Source organism: Grus americana, chromosome 33, assembly GCF_028858705.1.
Source record: "Grus americana isolate bGruAme1 chromosome 33, bGruAme1.mat, whole genome shotgun sequence".
Classification (NCBI taxonomy): Eukaryota; Metazoa; Chordata; class Aves; order Gruiformes; family Gruidae; genus Grus; species Grus americana.
The window spans coordinates 506,313-526,307 of record NC_072884.1 but is presented as its reverse complement, the minus strand read 5'-3'; the positions used below and the strand labels follow the sequence as shown (position 1 = coordinate 526,307).

Sequence of the window (19,995 nt, the reverse complement as noted above, 5' to 3'; positions counted from 1 at the left end):
CTGCCACCTTCCCCGTCCCCTTCCCTGCAAGGAGCTGCCACCATCCTTGTCCTCTTCCCCACAGGGACCTGCCACCATCCCCGTCCCCCCTCCTGTACGAAGTTGCCACCTTCCCCGTCCTCCCCCCTGCAAGGAGCTGCCACCGTCCCCGTCCCTTTCCCCGCAGGGAGCTGCCACCATCCATCCTTCCAGCTGCAGAGACGCCACCTTAACGTCCCTGTCCTCCCCCACCCCAGGGAGCTGCCACCCTCCAATGTGTGTCCCCCCTCCCCAAAGAACGGCCACCGTCTGTCCCCACGCGCCCCGTTGCCACGTCACCGCCGTCCCAGCGATGCGTCGCTTGCCACCGGGGCGGGCGTCCCCCTCTCAAATCACCCGTCACCCCCCTGCAGAACCCCCGGTTCTCTCTGATTCTCCCCCTCGAGCTCCGGAGCCACTTAAACCTTTGCCTAACGAAGCCACCTCGTCGCACCGACACCCCCCCCCCCCCTTGCCCCGTGGCTGCGTTATCCGACTTGGGGGGCCGACAATCTCTTTTTTTTCTTGACAGTTTTGGCTCCAGAAGAGGAAGAACTGGTGGCCATGGAGGTGGGTTCACCCCCTCTCCTGAAAAAAAGTGTTCCCGCCGGGCAGCTGGATCAACCCCCCACCAGGATAGGGACCAAACTCTCTCCTGAGCCACCCGGGAGCAAACCAGAGCCTCAGGACTCCAAAAGTGAGTATTTTTCCTTGGCTTCTCCTCATTTCCGACAGCCGAGCGCCGGGTTTTTGCTGCGAGGAGAGAGAGTGGGGAGCCTGGCAGGCGTTTGTTTAACCCGATCCGGGAGGATTTTCAGGTCCTTTTGCTTAATTAATCCTCTAATTAAGAGAGTGGCCGTGTTAAACTCCGGTATCTCTGGTTCACGTCGCTTTTCTTTCCCCGGCGCCAGCAGCTTTCCAAAGATTGCCGGGACCGACGTGCGCTCCCTGTCCTCCTTAAGCCGCCTCAATCAGTCCTTCCTCTCCTAATTAATGAAGTTCCCCTGAAACGATCGCTTTGAGATCCCTCTCCCCTGCTGGCAGGGCTTCGGAGCCTGCCCGCGGCTCGCCGACTGTGGGCAAAGCTTCCAAAAACACTCTGAATAATATCCTTGAGCGGGAAAACCAGCCTCCTTCCACCCCGGAGCGACGATCCTCATCCTCCCACAGCTCTGCTCGCTCTTCCCTGCTTTATTCCTGCGCATGCACGGGGGTTTGGAGCATCTTAACGTTCAAAATTTAGGTTTGGGGATGATAAAAATCCCTCGGGGTGGAGAAACAACGTGGCCGGATGCTGCTCCTTGTGCCTCCTGCCTCGACCGTGCCTTGATTTTCTTTTTTTCCTCTCTTTTTTTTTTTTCTTTTTTTTTTCTTTCTCTTTTCAGCCCAGAACCTTACGACGTGCGAAGTTTGTGGCGCCTGCTTCGAAACCCGCAAAGGCTTATCCAGCCACGCCCGTTCTCACCTACGACAGCTCGGCGTAGCCGAATCGGAGAGCAGCGGGGCTCCCATCGATTTGCTTTACGAACTGATGAAACAAAAAGGCAAACCCGACGGCAGCCCCATGTCTCCCACCCTCGGCAAAAAATCCGCTTCCCCCAAAGACGCCACCGCCGCTTCCCCTCGACCCACGCTCCTGGCGCTCGGCAAAGCCGGCGATCGCCCGCCGGACGGTCCCATTAACAAAGCCATCAAATCCCCTCCCGGTTTCTCAAAAAACCTCTCGCAACCGGGATCCCCCATCCTTAAGAAGGTGCCGCCCGCTCTTTCGGGATCCCCGTCTCCGAAAAACCCGGAGGAGAAGAGCTCCAAGCTCTCGCTGAGCCCTCTGCAGAGCTCCCCGAAAGCACAGTGGCCTCAGGCGGATGAGGAAGGACCCCTCAATTTAAGTGAGTTTATTTTTTTTCCCATGTTTCTCGTTCGGGAAAACTCCCGGTTTTTTTCCATCCCGCTCCTGCCAAGCCGGGCATCCCGCTGGAGCGTGGTGGGTTTGGTTCCGGCATCGGGATACGCTCGGAAGGGTTCTGTCGCGGGTCTTGGGAACGTAACCCTGGCGCTGCCGTGTCCCTGTTTGTCCCCAAATTCCCTCGGTGACTTATTCCCGCACCTTGGGACCAAAACGGTTTTCCCGGCAGCAGCCGGCTCTTGCCGCCTCCTCCCAGAGCATCTTACCGGGAACGTCTTCGTCAAGAGCTCAAAGGGTTGTTCGGTGTCTCTGGCTCGTTAATTCTTAATCCTCGTTACTGGGATTATCCGGTGAGCCTGTCCCTCACCGGCTTCGTCTTCCCTGGTGGAAATCGCGACGCGTTTGGCGCCGTTTCCCGTGATAAAGGGGAAGACGACGCGCTGGCGTTGGCTGCGACGGCTCCTTCCCTCGTTGCGGGAGCGGCTTTAAGACCTAAAATCCCTCCAGATCCCCGTGGCTGGCGATTTCCTGACCCTGCGAGGTTTCTCGCAGCCGCAGGGCTATAAAATCACTCCGTCCCGCTTTACCGTCAAGCTGAAAAGCTCTGGGATGGCAAAGCCGGATGCTCTTCGTTAGGGCTGTCTGCTAACGAAGCCGTAGGAGCAGATGATCTCTTGGCTGGCTGTTCAGCTTGCCGCGAGCTAAGTCCCCGGCACGCCGCAGCCTGCGCCGGCCGACAGATCCCAAAAAAACCAGAGCCGTGGCCGTGCCGACTCTTGGCCGGGGCCGGTCTGCGCGGTGAGCCGGGTTTCGGCTGCCACCGTGCCTCCGCTCCCTCTCTGTCGCTTCGGCGATGCCCGAAATCCCGACTCGGGTTAGAAATAACCCGACGAGCTCTTTCCGCCGTGGGGGATGGCCGCACGGTGCCGGGGAGCGGCTGGACAATCGTCCTCTGCCGATTTTTCCCCTCCACCTGAAATTTATCCTGCTCGAGTCTCTCTTGCCGTGCGGGTTCAAGCCGCTGGCGTGGTTTTCTGCCAGTTCCAGGCAGGGATCTGCCTCGATTTCCCCATCCCGATGGTTTCTCCCTTCCCCTCCGCAGCCAGGAGGGTCCTCCAGCTCCCCGCAGCCCCTGGCCGTACCGCGTTTTTCGGGGATACCACATTTTCCGGGGATACCGCGATATAGCCGAGCCTGCTTCCCATTTCGGGCAGAGATCGGTTTTGCCGCCACGGGCTGCGTGCATCTTGTCTTGTCCGTCCATTGAGCAATGCCAGTTTTTCTTCTCTCTTTCTCTCTCTCTCTCTCTCTCTCTCTCTTCGCAGCCTCGGGGTCGGAACCGGTGCGAGATATCCGCTGCGAATTTTGCGGCGAATATTTCGAAAACCGCAAAGGTTTATCGAGCCACGCTCGATCCCACCTCCGTCAAATGGGGGTGACCGAGTGGTACGTCAACGGTTCGCCCATCGATACGTTACGGGAGATCCTCAAACGGAGAACTCAACCGCGGAGCAGCGCCTCTAATCCTGCCGGTCCCGGGCAAAAAGCCATGGCCAAGAGCCTTTTGGGCAGCATGGGATCCTTGGAACCGCGCGGACCCGGAGAGATTCACATCTCCGCCCTCACCAAGAAGGTCCAGCAACCCGGCAGCCCCATGGGGCAATCTCCTACCTCGTCCCCACCTCCCACTGCCCGGAAGATGTTTCCAGGCCTTTCTCCTCCCTCCTTGCAGAAGAAACTCAAACAAGATCAACTGAGGGTGGAAATCAAACGGGAGATGATGGCGGGAGGACTCCACGGAGAACCTCACCCGTCCGACCGAGCCTGGTCCCCGCGGGAGGAGATGTCACCCTTGAACCTCTGTAAGTGAAACGGCCGTCGCCTTCCCCGCTCTCGTCTGCGGGGCCGAGGGGGGGGAACCGCGGTCCTTCGGGAACGGGGACGTGGCGGGGGGTCCGTCTCGCTCTCCCCGGTGCTTTGGGGGAAACCCACGTCGTCTTCCGTTGGGGGAACCCTCGCCACGGCCGGTGTGTGTGGGGGGTTAAACGCGATCCTTCTTCTCCCACCCCCCTTGACCTCACGTTTCTCCTCCGCAGCCTCCCGAGCCGACCCGGTACGAGATATCCGCTGCGAATTTTGCGGCGAATATTTCGAAAACCGCAAAGGTTTATCGAGCCACGCTCGATCCCACCTCCGTCAAATGGGGGTGACCGAGTGGTCCGTCAACGGTTCGCCCATCGATACGTTACGGGAGATCCTCAAGAAGAAATCCAAACCCTGCGTTATCAAGAAGGAACCGCACACCTCCAGCATCGAACCCCCTAAATCTATCGGGGAGGAAGGGATGGACCCCAAATCTCCCGGAAAAATCCTTCAGGGCATGGCCCTACCTCCCCTGGGCGGGCGGACGGGGAAGCCCAACCCCGGCAGTTCCACCTTGAACCGCGAGATCTCGTTGTCGCCTCTCACCAGCAAACCCCAGGGCGGTTTTTTGACGCCGTTGTCCGCCAAACGACCGTTACAGGACGATCGGTTGGGTCCTCACGCCGATGTCAAGCACAAGGCGTACATCCAGACCGAGCTGCCCTTCAAAACCAAGTCCGTGCACGACAAACCCGCGCACACGTGTAAGTGAGGGGCGTGATGGGGGGGGCGCGGGGAGGAGATGCTTTAACACGGGGAAAACCCCCCCCCAGCCCCGTGCCGGGAAGGGTTTTCGGCTCCTGGGGCTGCCGAGCGGGGAGAGGGGAGCGGAGATTTGGGGTCCTGTTCCAAATTAAACCGAGCTCTGTGAAACGGGGCTGGGGGAGAGGGCCGGAGCCGGAAAACACCGCCGGGATTTGAATCCCGACGCGTTGTGTTCCCTCCCCGCCGCAGCCAGCGAAGCCTGCTGCGAGCTGTGCGGCCTCTACTTCGAAAACCGCAAAGCCTTGGCAAGCCACGCGCGGGCGCACCTCCGGCAATTCGGCGTCACCGAATGGTGCGTTAACGGTTCGCCCATCGAGACCCTCAGCGAATGGATCCGACATCGACCCCAAAAAGCCGGCGCTTACCGTAGCTACATCCAAGGCGGACGACCCTTCACTAAAAAATTCCGTAACTCTTCCCACGCCCGGGATCACGACGGCGGCGGCGGCGCTCGACGGATGCCGCTCAGCCTTCAAGCCGGCGGCGTCGCGCTTCTGAGCAAAGGATTGACGGGAGATTTGGCTCACGGCGATGCCGGAAAAATCCTGGATGGGGGAAGCGGCGGTGAGCGACCCATGATCACTTCTCCCCTCTCTTTGGTGAAGGTGGAGGAACATCAACGCTCGAACATCAACAGTGAGTTGGGGAGAAGCCGACCAGGAGAACGGATCTCCGGGAAACGCCCTGCCCCTTCCCGGTGGGGGGAATCTTTAGCTGAGGTCCCCGTCCCCTCTTCCTCCTCTTCTTCCTCCTCCTCTTCCTCCCAGGGACTTAATTCCCCGCCATTCTTCTCCCCGAAAAGCCGAGCGGCGGTGCCGTGCCGCTTCCGGTGCCCCCCACTCCGATCTAACACCCCCCCCCCAATCTCTCCGTTCCTCCTATCCCAGAGTTCGAGCGGAGGCAAGCCAGACCCCTGGACGCCCCCCTCCACCGGGAAGAGGAAGGAGCCGAATTCCAACAAAAAATGGAGGAAACGCGGCAGCCGCCGCCGCGGATGAGGCCGGTGCCTTCCTTGGTCCCTCGCCCACCGCAAACCTCCTTGGTGAAGTTCGTGGGGAACATCTACACCCTCAAATGCAGGTGGGTCACCCCGCAGGGAAAAGGGGGTTCCATCCCCTATCCCTCCGGATCCCCTTTTCCCGATGGGAGCGCTGCTGTTCCCCGCTCCGTGGGGCAGATCCCTCTTTTTGGGGGGGGGGGGTTGTTTCCCCCCACCCTGCCCCTTCCAAAATCCACGATTCCCGAGCTGACGCCGTCTCCTCCGTAGGTTCTGCGAGGTGGAATTCCAAGGTCCCCTCTCCATCCAGGAGGAATGGGTCCGACATCTCCAACGACACATCCTGGAAATGAATTTTTCCAAAGCGGATCCTTTACGGGGCGAAGCTCCCCCCGCACCCGAACCCCCGGTCATCGCCGAGGCTCAGTAATCCCAAATCCCGGCACGGGGAAGCGACAGCGGATGGCACCGGAACGTCCTTCCCCTTTTCCCGCATCCATGATTCCCTTTTTTTTTTTTTTTTTTTTAGGGGGGGAAAGGGGGAAAATCGATCGCTGCCTTCGCCCCTCCGGAGCTTTTCCGCCCCCCCCCCACCTTCTCCCGCATCCAGGGGACGAGCCGGGGCGGGGGACGACCCCGGCCACAAGCACTACAACCGATCAAGACAACCCCTCGGGCGATCCCACGGGAAAACACGCGGCAAACGGGATCCGGCACCGGATCGGGGAGGGAACGATCCCGGCACAGAGAGGGGAGGGGAGGAATTTTTCCCCCACCTTCCTTCTCGTTTTCCCCAAAAATCCGTTTTTTTGTTTTGGTTTGGTTTTTTTTAACCCAAAGAACAAACGGTGTCGCCTTTACCGGACCGGAGGGGAATTTCGGGAAGCAGCCGTGTTCCCGGAAAACGCTGTGGATTTTGTATATGACCCTTAGAGTTAATGTATATTCGATTTTTTTTTTCCTCCCTTTTTTTTTTTTTTCCCCCTTCCATAGGCGACGATGAAATTTAGTCTCGCGTAGATGTCGGAATCCCTCGGTTCCAGGATTGCATGTTGCCCAAAACCCCCTTTTCCCACACCAAAAACCAAACCGCCGCCGCTTCCCTCCGGTTTTTTTTCCGACGCCGGATTCACCGCTCTCCCTCGACCCCCCGTCCCGCCGCCTCATCCCTTTTAATTTCACCGGGAGAGGAGCAGCGGATGAGACCCGCCGGAGATTTTTAAAAACAAACAAAAAACTCCACCAGTGGGAGCCGGAAAATCCCCAGGGAATTCCCGGCATTCCCATCCGGAATCGGCCGCGGCGGCGCCGGGAGGATTCGGCTCAGCCCCCCCCCCCCCCAGTTTCACCGTTGCTTTATTATTTCTTTTTATTTTCCCCCCCCTTTTCCCCCCCCCGTCTAGCACCATAGACCTGACTTTTTTAAACTCTAGATTTGTGTAGAAATAAGGAATATTCATTTTTATTTGGAAAAAGCCCGAAACTTCCGAATTTCGGAAGGAATTTTAACGGATAAATATTATTTTTTTCTTTTTTTTTTTTTTTTTTATTTCCAAGGTGGATTTTTTTTTTGTTTTGGGGTTTGGTTTTTTTTCGGTTTTTTTTGGGGGGGGCATATTCTGGTGATTTCTTGTACCCGGGAATATGGGACGATGGATTAAATTCTGGAAATGAAGCCCCCGGGGGGGGGAGAGCGGAGTCTCTGGATACGGGGAAGGGGGCGTGGCTTGGGGCAAGGGGGCGTGGCTTGGGGCAAGGGGGCGTGGCTACTGGGAAGGGGCGTGGCGAGGGCGTGGTCTCCGGGGAGGGGCGTGGCCACGGCTTTTGCGGGGAATTGGCGTGATTTCAGGGCTCCTCCGGGGAGGTTTAAAGGGGATTTGGGGGGGGGGAGGGATGTCGGGATGTTGGTTTCGTGTCTTGGCGTCAGCGTGACGTGACGTCACGCCCACGGGTGACACGCGTGGGGGGTTCCATTGAGTAACGGGCGCCCTCCCCCCTCCACCACCACCCCGTTGGGGGGGATAAACGCACCCGTGTGCGCCCCTCACGCACACACGGGGGGTGCGGACACGCGTGTGCACGGGTGGGTAAAGGTTCCCCCCCCCCCGGGTGTGTAACACGCGTGTGCACGCACGACCCGCCCACGTGGGGCGCGGCCAATAGCTGCAGGCGTCGCGGCGAGGAGGGGCGGGGCTAGTGGCTGAAGGCGGCTCTGTAGCGCTATTGGCGGAAGAAGGGTCAGCCCGCCCCCCCCAGCTGGCCAATGAGAGAACAGAGCGGTGGAGGGCACGCCTGCGCGCGAGGTGACAGCCGCGCCGACCAACCGGCGCTCTGCCTTTCTGGTTCCATTGAGCGAGGAGCTCGCCGCGTCGCGATTGACATCTGCGCCCGCCAACCGCCGCGGGGGCCGCCCAATGGAACGCTAGGGAGGCGGTGAGCGACATCCAACAGCCTCCAATGGGAGCGGCGGATCACGCGGGGAGGCTGAACCAATAGCGGCGGGGAACGGAGGGACCGCCGACCAATGAGAACGGAGAAGGAGGAGCGGTGAGGCCAATGGGGCGGGGAGGCGGGGCCCGCGCGCCGCCGTTACCGTCTCGCGCAGGAGGGAGGAGGCGGCGGCGGGCGGCGGCGCCGCCATCATGAGCTACTCAGGTGAGGGGCGGCGGTGGCGGCGCAAGATGGCGGCGGGGGCGGCTTCGACGGGGGAGCCGGGACGCTGCTGGGGAGGGCCGCGGGTCCCGCCGGGGCCTCGGGGAGGGTGATCGGGAGGCCGGGGAGATGGGGGGGAGGCCGGAGCCTGTGGGCGCTGCGGCCGGGCGGGCCCCTGAGGGGTGACGGACGCTGCCGCCGCTGCCGCCGCCCGGCCTCACCCCCTCCCTTCGCCCCCGTCCCTGTGTCAGCGGGGCCTGAGGGCCCGGAGGTGGTTCTGGCTCCGGCCCAGCGCCTCGGAGCTACGCTATGGCCTCGGCCCCTCCGGCTCCTACCCCGCCCGGACACCGGCCCGGTGTTCTCCGGGTACCCTCAGGCCGGGGGAGGTTCCAGCCCCGGTGTGGGGAGAAGGGAGCGAGCCAGACGCTATTTCTGACAGAAAAATGATTTCTTTTTTAATCAAGCTTAGTTAGGCTCTCTCTGGTTTCTGCCTGGCGGTGGCGGCTGACAGGAATTCCTCATCCTCGCGCAGGTTACGGCTCTAACTCTCCTCCTCGCTTAATTTAGCGTCAATTTTGCCTTTTCCTCCTTTTAATCCCCACGTATTTATTCCTTCGCTGGCTCCCGGAGCGGCATCTCAGCTCACCTGTGGAGTCCGGTGGGCGTAGGAAGCGATTTGTCGCTGTATTTGATATCAACTTTTATCTGGAAGCGCCTCAGGCTGTAACGATGACACTGGGGGTGGGGAATGAAAAAAAAAATTAATAAATTACCCTTGTTTTGGGCAGAGGAGTCTGTAAGTAAGGGGGAAAACCCAACAAGAACCTGCAAGGCAACATCGCTTTCCCGTAGCGTGTGTGTGGGTTGATGCGTACCCCGGTTAACGAGGCTTTGGAAATGAAGGTTGAGGGTAACGGTTTCTGGACCAGAGAGGGTGGGACGGCGGTGTCCCGGCCATACTGCGTCTTCCCGTCCCGGTTATCTCCATCTTCCAGCTGGTTTCCTGCAAGGGCAAAGTGCAGCGATGCCATCGAGATACGTTTCTCGCCCCAAAGGGCATCTGAATGTCAGTCCCGGGAGGCTGCAGGTTGGCGGACGATGGGATTAAAACTTCCCCGACGTGTCCCGGTCTCTAATTTTTCAGCGTTAATTAGAGTGGGGTTTATTCCGTGCGAGATCCCTCTCACTTTCCCAAAAGCTTCGCCTCTGCTCCAAAAATACTCGGTCGTGGAAATTGTTGCCGGGAGCTTAGCTTGAAATTAAAACTTTTTTCACACAAGACGAGCGAAGGGTGTCGCTTTTATGGGGATGTGTCATTGCCGGGGCGACACGAGGTTCGATTTCTTTGATATTTGGTGCAAGAGCCGTGGATTATCGGGGCCGTCGCTCCGTCGTGACGCTGGGTAACGAGAATCTTTGGGCGTGATGACGGTAAACTTGTCTCTAATTGCTTTTTGCTCTTTTCTAGGTTATGGAGACTGGAACTCTGGGACGAACAGAGGCAAGTACAATAAAAACTAGAATAACTTTCTGGCGGATTGGTTTATTACCTTCCACTTCAGGTCCGTTTCCCGAGCGAGACACGCAGAGGTCGGCGATGAACAGCCACAGACCCCCGCGTAGCCTCTTACTGTTCCGCCCGTGTGATGATTTTCTTCTTTTATTTTACAAATTCACCTTGGAGCCAACGGGAAACTTTGTTACTGTAAACAGGAGAACTGTTTTAGGTGGAATATTTGGGTTTTGGAGTTGTTTTCCCCAAAAACCCCAACTTTCTGCTACTTGTGAAACACAAATGAATCCAACAAACTCCTCCTCTGCGTGTGCCAGCAGCCAAATAAAAGGTCAGGGGGCAGAAAAAACTAAATTTTAAGCCTCAGCAGGCTTTTAATGGGCTCTGCGTGTATTTCCTACAGTGGTTTTTTTCCCTGTTTCTAACAGTTTTGGCTCCTTTAACAAGAGGAGAAGCCTCTGTGTCGCTTTCTGATAGAAAACGTGTGGGAAACGCTTGGCCGAAAGCAGTTTTGCTCTCAGTGCTCGGCTGTGCTGTCTCTGCAGAGGACAAGTACGCGACACGGCGTCATCCCGTTGCGTTTAAGAGGTTCTAAAGCAGCTTATATAGTTCCCGGGGAAGGTCTGTCCTAGCTGCTTTGTGTCAAGCTTAAAACCGGTTCTCGGATACCTCTGGCTTAACCCAAACCAGGTTTTTATGGAAGCGCTGATTCCTCTCCTGAGCGGGTTAGACGGAGGAAGCTCTAGGCTGCGGCTGCGTTTTATTGTTCCCTTAAACCTTTGTGAGCTCAACAGTTCAAAGTTTATAGGTGAATTGAATAGAAGTTTGAGCTTTTATTTAAATTTTTAACTGTCTGGCGATCACTTGGGGCATCTTAATTCAAATTAAAATATTAGCGAAGCCGGATAACTGGAAATAAACCCGGCTCATTTATTTTTTTGTCGTTCCAGGTTACGAGGGATACAGTTACGGCTATGGATACAGCCAGGATAACTCGGGGAATTACGGATACGGCATGGCCACGTCGAACTCCTGGGAAATGGCCAATTCGGACGTTGACATCAACCCCGACGGTTCGGGCGGCGGCAACGCCGACGCCGTCATCGCCAAAATGAACCAGCGCTTAGACATGGTGTCGCACATGGACGCGGACGCCATGCAGGGAGGACACTACGGATCTGGCGGAGACAGGTGAGAGGGGGGCGGGAGGCGAGGAGATGCAGTAACGATCGGCTGCTCGTTAAGAGTCATCGCTGCTTGGTTTGTTCCTCATTCTTGCCTTTTTCCGGTGTCTTGACTCGACTGAGTGTCCAGAGCGGGCTCAGCTTCATCCTCTCACCTGCTGTAACTGTAAAATAGGATTTCACACAAAGTTTTCATCTGTATCTTGCAAAAAAAATCTAAATTTGGGACTTAAAGTGCAGCCTTTACAGCGGTGCCTAAAATTTCAGGCTCTTGAGTAGAATAATTACTATAAGGAATCCTTTTTATTCCTCGTTTGCACGAGTTTATGTACTTGTAGAGGAGTGTTAAAGAAAACAAGGCCCTACTTCATACTTAATCGGAGTTTAAATTACTAATTTTGATTAATAGACTGCTGCAGGCAGGATTTTGTCGCCAACGTCGCAGGAGACGCTCAGCTCTACGACACAGTCAGCTCCTTGCTGATCCACGATAATGTTTTAGTACTAATAAACGGGATTTTTTTTTTCCCCAAAGATTCCCAATTTATTAATGTGCACAGCAAACTTTGAGCCAGGACTTGGTATTTCTGCAGGGCGATGACTTGTTCCAGGTCTTTAATGACTTAAATAAGTAAAAGTACGGTGAAAAAAGTAAAACTCGGGAGTAAATATCAATAAATGCGATGTGACCGTTTCCTACTCCGCTCCTACGCTTCCAAGCCAGTAACTCTCCTACGAAATCATACATCCGTATCGTCAAATTGATTTGTTTCGGTCACTTGCTCAGTTTAACCGTGCCGGAACGGGGTTGCCGAATCGTTCTGCGGATTTTTGTCCTTTCAAACGTCGTTTTGAGCTTCTCCGCTTTGATGTCGTGCGCCGGCAGTCGCCCGCTCACAGACACGCGGTGCGTGTTTCCACCGATTTGGTGCTGCCGCATCAGTTGGGAATGGGGTAGGCTTCATTAAAAGGCCAAAAAATTCCCGCTCCACACAGGAAATAATGCAAAACACGGTAAGAGGAGCCGAGAACGTCGGCTCCGGGCTATAACGGAGCAGAAAAGGAGCTGCTCGCCCTCCGGCTTACGCATAACTGGACGCTGGCAGCTCCTCCATCGGTGCCATCCTGATTCTGTAGCCCCAACACCTCTCCTTGTATCGGTGGGGCGACTTCCTTCGACCTGGGAGCCGGGATAACTCTTTTTCTCCCCAGGCCTCTCCATGAAGCGCAGCGGCACACGGTCGCGCTTTGACGGGGTTCGTTAGCTCAGCATCACGATCTTTTTGTGAGCGGCGGGTTTCCTCATTGGTCAAAGCAGTGCCGGCAGGCGAGCAAAACTTTAAATTCCAGTATGAAGCCCGTGCTGCGATTTTTAGTATCGCAGAATACAAAGTTAAAAATTCTCCGTGGCCTCATTTCCAAGAGGAAAAAATGGATTTAAATCGGTTGGGGCACGCGTCGGCTTTCCAGTTGGGAAAAACGATCTCTTAACGGATGGATTGCGTGTGGGGAGTGAGGAAGGCTGGGTCTGCAGTAGGTTCTTTGGTTGTGCCAAAGTGTTCCTTGAGTAGCTGAGGAGTAAATCTCGCTGCTCCTGGAAGTATTTCTGGGTAAGGTAGAACTTCCTGTGAGGACGAGCAGCTTTCCGTTCGCTTCGGCTGCTTCTAAAGCTCCATTTGAAGCGGATCTGTGGGAACAAGGAGAAAGCGCTCACCCCCAGCCTCAGCAGGTGAAGCAACCTTTGCTCAATGCAGTTGGGTTTTGGGTTTTTATTCTTTTAAAATATTTTGGTAATTCTGGAAGAAACGGATGGTTTGAGGGGTTCCCTGGTGTCAGGGTTTTCCCGTGTCTAAAACTCTCTGGTTCCTCCACCACTGGAACGGGAACCTTGACGCTCTGTCTCCAGCTTCTGCTGGTCCGTGTCCTGTCCCACCACGTGTGAAATGTGACACGTCCGCTGATTTGAAAAAAAATAAACCTAAAAAATCTATTTTGATGGGTTTTGTTTGCTTCACCTCTGCCACCGTTTCTCAGTGGCGTCTCTCCGACGCATCTCTTGCAGGTACGACTCGTACGAATCCTACGACTCGAGGTCATCGATGAACGACCGTGACATGTACCGATCCGGCTACGATTACAACGAATCCGAACACGATAACGATAACGCCTACGAAGGTCACTACGACAACTTTTACGGAAACCGCCGGGATCAATACCAGAACAGAGCACGGGATAACTTTGGTCAACGGGGTCAGAATTGGGGTAGAGACGGACGCAATAACAGACCCATGGCGTCTTCCTATCCTGGGCGCATGGGCGGACAGTGGAACGAGCCGCCGCAATCGATGGGATCGCGAGGTCTCGGTCCCCACGGCTCCTCCAGGCTCCCTTCCCTCTTCTCCCACAACATTATCCCAGAACTCGGCATGTTCCAGGGAATGCGAGGTTTCTCGGGAAATATGCGTTACGGAGGAGGAATGATGAAACAACGAATGAGGAGAAACTGGAAAATGTGGGACTCGGATTTTAAAGTAAGTATTTGTGCGATATCCTTCCACCTGCTCGGCTCGAATAGAGATTTATTTCCCAACAGACCCACGCGAAGGGCTCCAAAATACGCTCTGGGAAGCGATAATACAGAATTCTGCGTGTTATTGGCTTTGTAGTGTGTTTTCTCCGAAGCAGAGAGAGGAGGCCGTGCTCAGTTGTGGAGCAGTATTGATACACGAGATGTTTTAATCCTTAAAATCTTTATTTTCTGAAGGTAGGAGAGTTATCGCGGTCCTTCACGGCTTAATCCCCCGTGTTGCGGGATAGGGGTGTGGTGGATTACGTCCTTCCTGATCGCCTCCGCCTGTCAGAAACTTAACACAGGAAGCTTAACTCGCTAAAAATGAGTAAAATAAAACCTCGCTGGCCGTGGAGGGCACCCGCTCGTATGGCAGGAATTAACCTTTCTCTTCTCTCATAGCCCCAGAAAAAGAAAATCAAAAAAGATCCCACCGCCAAGAAGCGGAAGCAAACAAACAGCTCCGACGAACCTGACAGCAAGGCGGCGAAGACGGACGGCTCCGATAACTCCGATTCCGACAACGGTAAGAGCGGAACGGCTTCGTGGCACGCTCGGGAGCGTTAGAAAGTCGCCGCTGTCTTTATTTCCGGCGGAACCGTTGTGCTTTGCCGCACGATTTAACGTGGTGGTGAAATTGTTGGTGTCGACCTGGGTTACTTCTCTTAATGCTGACTGTGGCGTTTCTTTCAGAGGAGGGAACGGAAGGAGAATCGGGAGAAAAAGAGGAGAAAGAAGGCTCCAGGGGTGTAAGTCGCTCTTGAAAACCGCTTTATCGTGATTAAAAGCTGTAGTTCTGGTTGGAGGTGGTGAGGGCGGATCCCTGGACTCCCGTGTTATTCCCAAATCGAGTTGGCGGGGGGCGGGGGAGAAGCTCGGACAAGTTGGGGGAAGCGGATGGAAGCAAAATGCTCCATCGAGGGACGCGTGGATGTTAAGGGGGCTTCCCAGCTCCACCCACCAGCTGCCCTGTCGCTGCGAGATGCTTTACGACGTCGAAACGCAGTAAAATACCCGCGTGCAAAGACCTTTAAGTAAGGAAAACGCCAAAAAATCAATTGGCGCATCCCCAAGTGTGGGATTACGCTGCCTGGCTCTAGTCGGGGGCTGAAGGAACCCCTCCGCCATGCAGTGAGGTCTGACCTCTCGGATTTAAGATCTGCAGCCGTCGCAGAACCATCTCCTGCCGTGCCGGATGTTCTGGAGCGGCCCGATCCGGTGGAGATGTCGCTTTTTGGGTGCCTGGGGAGGGTTTGGGAGGCAGCGTGCTGGCGAAGGTGTCAAAACCAGGCGTTCGCTTTCTCTCGATGGTTTTAACTTCCCAACATTACGTTTTTAGGAGGGGGAAGATGAAGAAGGAAAAGATTCGGAGAAAGGTGAGTTGGCATGCGTGACGGCAGAGCGTGACCCCCTCCTCCAGAAGAGAGATTTCCAGTGAAATCCGCTGGGTTTATTCAGGCTCCTTCGGTTCTTAGAATCCGTTCGTGGCTTCGCCGTCGTTGCGTCTTGGTGACCCGAGCTAAACTTGTGCACCTTCTCCACGAAGGGCCGTTTGGCTTCCATCCACGCGTGCCCCCGAGTCCCCTGGGGACGCCGGTCTGATGCCACGATAGATATCGGAGACGGGGTCCTACGAGCCAGAGCAGTCGAGGGTGGTTTTTTTTTTTTTTTTTTTTTGCGTGCGATTGCGTCGCCAGAGAGAAATGGGGCGGGGGGCTCTTCCCCGGGTGCCGGTTTGCTTGATCCTCAGGATGAGACCTGTCAGATCTCCACTGCCGGGAGGCCAGGGGGCTAGCTCAGCTGTAACGTCTGCATTTAGTCCGATGAATCCCATCCTTTGTGTCTGCTCAGGGATAAGGAAATGCTGTAAAAGCCCTGCTAGGGAGGAGCTGGATCCCTCGGTCGAGGTAGGTTGGTGAAGCTGCTAGCCCCGGGGCTTAGGGAACCAGATTTAATTCCCGGCCGTACCGTAGACTTGATTTTTGGGTAAGTTGTTCGGGTTGTGAGATGGGATGGAGCTTCCCGGCTTGGAGGAGCACGGCGATACGCAAAGGGAGCTCGGAGAAGCAGGAGGATTGGGAAGGAACCCGTTGGCGAGGTGCGTGGGGGTGTCCCCGCTGCCCGTCCCGCCGGCGGGCGGCGTGAATTTGATCCCAGGATCTGTCACCAGGGCGGGCGGACAGAGAAGCAGGTTTTTTGTCCTGAAAATAAGCGGTGTAAATTCATCCCCCTCACCCGAGCTTTACTGCGTTGCCAGTGTTAGCTGTGAGAGGCTGGGCAAATCGGAGCGGGTGGTACTTAAATAAATCAAACCTGTGACTAATTAACACTTAAAACCTCGTAAAAACCAGTAGTAGCAAATGGTAATTAAAACAAAGAGCTGGGAAACAGTGTTAGAGTCTTTCTGCTGTGGTTCTCCACCCACCAAGCTTGTCCCAGTGCAATTTTTTTGGGGTAGGGGGAAGCTAATTTGGTTTATCTGTCATTGGCTGGTGAGAGCAGCTTCTTGACTCTACGGTATCTATACGTTGTGCGGGTTGGTCGGGCTGATGACTAAACTTGTCTAGGGAAATTCTCTTTAATCAGGTGGTGCCCTGAAATACAACCTGCTTTAAACACTTAGGTGCTTTAACAATTCAAGAAGAGATCAGTCAAATCAAACGCAAATTGCAGGCGGGCAAGAAAACTCAAGAGAGGCAAAAGAAGAGGCATCGGGATCGCATGGTAGAAAGGTAATGTCTCCGATTTTATATTTTTTAGTGGTGTTGCTTGTTTGATGGTTTGGTTTTTTTCCTCAGAGGTTGTAGTGTTTGCGGCCGGGATCCCTCCTTTTGTTCCCAGTTGTCCCAGTGTTTTATCTGTTGGTTGTAGAAGCTGCTTTGCTCTTGTCGTCCATGCTTAAAAAATAAATAGAAACGGGGAATATCTCTGGGAAACATCTCGTAAATGCTTTAAGGGTTAGAGACTTCCATGAGTTTATCTGCTACTCCTTACGTAGCCCAAGGGGGAGTAGATCCGGTGGGAAAGCGGTGCCGTGTAGAGCTGGAATGGATTGGTTTGAATATCGCTTCCCTTCGCGCCTCTCGACAGGATCCAGTTTGTTTGTTCGTTATGCAAATATCGGACCTTCTACGATGACGAGATGAACAGTCACCTTGAGAGTAAATTCCATAAGGAACACTTCAAGTTTGTTGGAACCAAGTTGCCTCAACAAACAGCTGATTTTCTCCAGGTGAGCCTCTGGCTACGTTTCGATCCCCCGGGTTTCAGAAGTTTTGGGGTTTATTTTTATTTTGGGGATGCTGTAGAGCTAAACTGCCCCCCTAAGTAACGGTGTTGGAAACTGTTAGAGAAGGTGGAGTAATTAATACCAAATATTCTGCCGTATAGGAATACGTTGCTAATAAAACTAGGAAAACGGAAGAGCGTCGTAAAGCAATTGAAGACATTAATGCGGTTATTCAGCAGATTTACAGGGACCAAGATCTTACACAAGGTGAGAGTTCCTTTGTCAGGTGCATCGGCTGCCTCATCAACTCTATAAATAGTAAAATAATTAAAAAATAGTAGAAAGGGGAGGGGGGGAACCTGCTGGTGTTGCTGAAGAGTAAAACCTACTGTAAGTTCAAGTGCACCGTCAGCCGCTTCAGGTTATTACCCGGCTTTGTGGGTGCTAGATAAGTGATTAGCTGGCTGAAGAGATTAATTTTTTTTGCAAACCCGCAGTGCTGATGCGGCCGCAGCTCGTGGCGCTGCGGCATGCGGCCAGGCTTGTCTCGGGGCCAGCGGTATTCCGTGAACCTGGCCGTACGTAACGCACACTCCGCGTGGCTCCTGCTCCCCGGCAAGACTGTTTTGATGCTGGTGCAAGGGTTAGAAGCGAGTTTGTAACGTAATTTCCACTAAAATCTGGAACACAGCACAAATCCCCGGATTATTTTTCCGGTTACTACCGTTCCTCTCTTCCTTTTCAGACGTTGGCATGGAGCATTTTATTAAAAAGGTGGAGGCGGCTCACTGCGCTGCCTGCGACCTCTTCATCCCGATGCAGTACGGCATCATCCAGAAACACTTGAAGTCGCTCGACCACAACCACAACCGCAGGGTGAGTGGGCAGCCCGGCGCCTCGGGGGTCTGGCGGGCTTCGGCAACAACAGGAGCACGAATTTGGATGGTTTTAGTTCGTGAAACAAGGGAGAACTTTTCTTCGTCCTCTTCAGCACTTCTCTCCACAGTCTGCAGTTAATTTTGGCTGTTCTTGGGTCCCCAAAAACTTCGCCTTTGTAAAAGTTGGCAAGCGAAGGTGTTCATGGGATTAAAGCACCTTCAGCGGAGCCTCGTGCCAGTGTGAAAACGAGATCTCGTGTGTCTCGCCCTGTTTCTTGCAAAATAAACAACTTTCTGACTTCCCCACGTGCACGTGGGATGCTGTTGTGACAAACTTTACCATACCCATGAGCAGCGAGCTGAGGTGACGGCCGTCAGGCGACGGCTCTTTCTAGGTACAAAATACATCTGTCGGCACACAACTGTAAATCTCGATGCGTTACATCTTAAGTGCAATTTTTTTTTTGTCCTCCCATACAGGCCATGATGGAGCAGTCCAAGAAATCGTCGCTAGTAGTTGCAAGGAGTATTCTCAACAACAAATTAATCAGTAAGAAACTGGAGCGGTACCTGAAGGTAAGTATTTGTGGAGATATTTCATGACTTCATCTGTCATCTTCCTGCCCTGTGTTACACCGAACCCTGAGCGAACAGGATGAACGAGGTCTCCAGTTTAAACTTTTGGCCGGAGACCTGACTGTTGCGTTGTCGCCGCTAATTTTAGTGTTGATTTGAATTCTCGAGGTGGCATCTGCTTTCAAGAGCTGCTCACTCAACCGCTTTTGGTGCAGCCGTAATGCTGAACTTCTTGGGAGGGTTTGCTGGCGTGTGGCCGGTGTGAATTCCTCGAAGCAGCTGGGGATAAACTTGCAGCAGACGAACGCTTGTCTTCTCTTTTTCAGGGTGAGAATCCTTTCACGGATGATCCAGAAGAAAAAGAGGAGCACGAGGAAGGAGAAGGGGGACCCAGTGGAAGTGTAGAGGAAGGAACAGCAGAAGGAGCAGATGAAAACAAGGATGAGGAGGAAAATCCAGAAGAAGAAAATCCAGAGGAGGAAAATCAAGAGGAAGAAAATCTGGAAGAGGAAAATCCAGATGATGATGAAAATCCAGAGGAGGAAAATCTGGAAGAGGAAAACAAGGATCCCGAAGAGAACCCAGGAAGAGGTGAAAATGAGGAGGAGCGAGAAGAAACGGGGACAGAGACAGAAATTGCGCAGCCACAAGCACAAACGGAGGCGGAGCCGGATGCGGAAAAGGCGGAGGAGCAGACGTCCCCGCCTGCGGAGGAATCTCTCCCTGAGGAAGAAGAGCAACAGCCAGTAGAAGGGGTGGAGGTGGATGAGGAGGAGGAAGAGAGCGAAGAACCTGCTGCAGCACAAGAGGAGGAGGATGCGGAGTAAACTCTGGACGGGGAACCAGATGTGTAAAAGACCTGATGTATTTTGTTGTGGGTTTTTTTTTTTAAACATAACTGTATCTGTGAATTTCATAGCACATCTTTTGAGTTCTCATTCTACTAAACTCACTTAGGCAGTGGAAGCCTTGACCTGTAAAGTGAATTTTTGGAAAATAGAGGAAATGTTGTGGGTTGTTTTTTTGTTTTTTTTTTTTTTACCAAATCTTCATTTTAGTAGCTAGGTTTTGTGCGGTCTCTGTTTTTTAGATGGCTTTGTACTAGGAGAATTTCCTTTCGAGCATGTGTGCAAACCAGTGCTACTTCACGATCTGGCAAAAACAAAACCTCTTCTCTTCCCCTTGAATTGAAACTTTTCTATATTTAACAAAGCTGTGGTTTGTCCCCTTAGTCTGTCTGTCTGGAAACATCAGAAATTTGGTTCCGGGGGTTTAATTTCTGCAGTGTACGCCGTTAACTTCCACGTGACTGTAATATTCCCCCTGATGTTTTATTCTTCCTTTTAATGCGGAGCGAAATTAAGTGGTGTCAACGTTGTATTGTTTGTAAAATGCTTTCATTTTAAAGGTGAATGTTTTGGTGGGTGGAGATAAAAGGACTATCCTGAGATGACCTGTGACTCTGCCTTAATTTCTGGTGCCCTGGTAAAGCTTGTGAGAGGTTGGAGGCTTAGAACCGGTCTACAAACCTCGTGTCTCCGTGCTCTGGTTTGTTATTTGGGTTTAGCTCGGCTTTTCTCTCTTCGGTGCAGCAGATGGAGCTGAATTACTCACCTATGGTACTAGTAAACGCTTGGTTGAAGCTGTCGTTGGTCCATCATCACTCGGAGGATGGTTTCCCTTTCCTGAAATGAGGGAGAAATAAGGAAATTAGTTTCCGTGACACCGCAGAGGTTATTGGTGCTATGGAGAGAGGCGGCCGGCAGCTTTCTGCCGGGTGGGTTG

At 54.0% G+C, this 19,995-nt stretch overlaps 2 protein-coding genes across 7 annotated transcripts in view; both read left to right on the top strand.

Annotated features, from left to right (window-relative positions):
* The window catches only part of WIZ (WIZ zinc finger), a 54,525-nt gene extending 47,241 nt beyond the window's left edge, over positions 1-7,284 (top strand). For 4 of the 5 annotated variants that reach the window (XM_054807805.1, XM_054807804.1, XM_054807807.1 and 1 more), the window contains 7 exons: positions 551-715; positions 1,404-1,907; positions 3,250-3,786; positions 4,021-4,551; positions 4,802-5,248; positions 5,500-5,692; positions 5,880-7,284. In XM_054807805.1, coding sequence (XP_054663780.1) covers positions 551-715; positions 1,404-1,907; positions 3,250-3,786; positions 4,021-4,551; positions 4,802-5,248; positions 5,500-5,692; positions 5,880-6,039 — 2,537 coding nt within the window. In that variant the 3' untranslated portion in view covers positions 6,040-7,284. The remainder of the gene's footprint in view (positions 1-550; positions 716-1,403; positions 1,908-3,249; positions 3,787-4,020; positions 4,552-4,801; positions 5,249-5,499; positions 5,693-5,879) is intronic. The other variant, XM_054807806.1, reaches the window with a different exon arrangement.
* An 854-nt stretch (positions 7,285-8,138) lies between these two features.
* AKAP8L (A-kinase anchoring protein 8 like) lies at positions 8,139-19,669 on the top strand. 2 transcript variants are annotated; one of them, XM_054807802.1, is made up of 13 exons: positions 8,139-8,264; positions 9,730-9,762; positions 10,725-10,965; positions 13,021-13,489; positions 13,930-14,053; positions 14,221-14,276; positions 14,867-14,903; positions 16,151-16,259; positions 16,618-16,759; positions 16,918-17,023; positions 17,502-17,632; positions 18,115-18,210; positions 18,537-19,669. In XM_054807802.1, exons 1-13 carry the CDS (start codon positions 8,252-8,254, stop codon positions 19,035-19,037), a joined length of 2,058 nt encoding a protein of 685 aa, XP_054663777.1. In that variant the 5' UTR covers positions 8,139-8,251; the 3' UTR covers positions 19,038-19,669. The 2 variants fall into 2 exon arrangements, with proteins under 2 accessions (XP_054663777.1, XP_054663778.1); XM_054807803.1 differs by lacking the exon at positions 8,139-8,264 and adding an exon at positions 8,450-8,793.
* The last annotated feature ends 326 nt before the right edge of the window (positions 19,670-19,995 follow it).

Coding starts and splice junctions, on each gene's coding strand:
- AKAP8L (XM_054807802.1), top strand. Junction 14,904..16,150: donor AGGAAAAGATTCGGAGAAAG/GTGAGTTGGCAT, acceptor TTAAACACTTAG/GTGCTTTAACAATTCAAGAA. Junction 18,211..18,536: donor AACTGGAGCGGTACCTGAAG/GTAAGTATTTGT, acceptor TCTCTTTTTCAG/GGTGAGAATCCTTTCACGGA.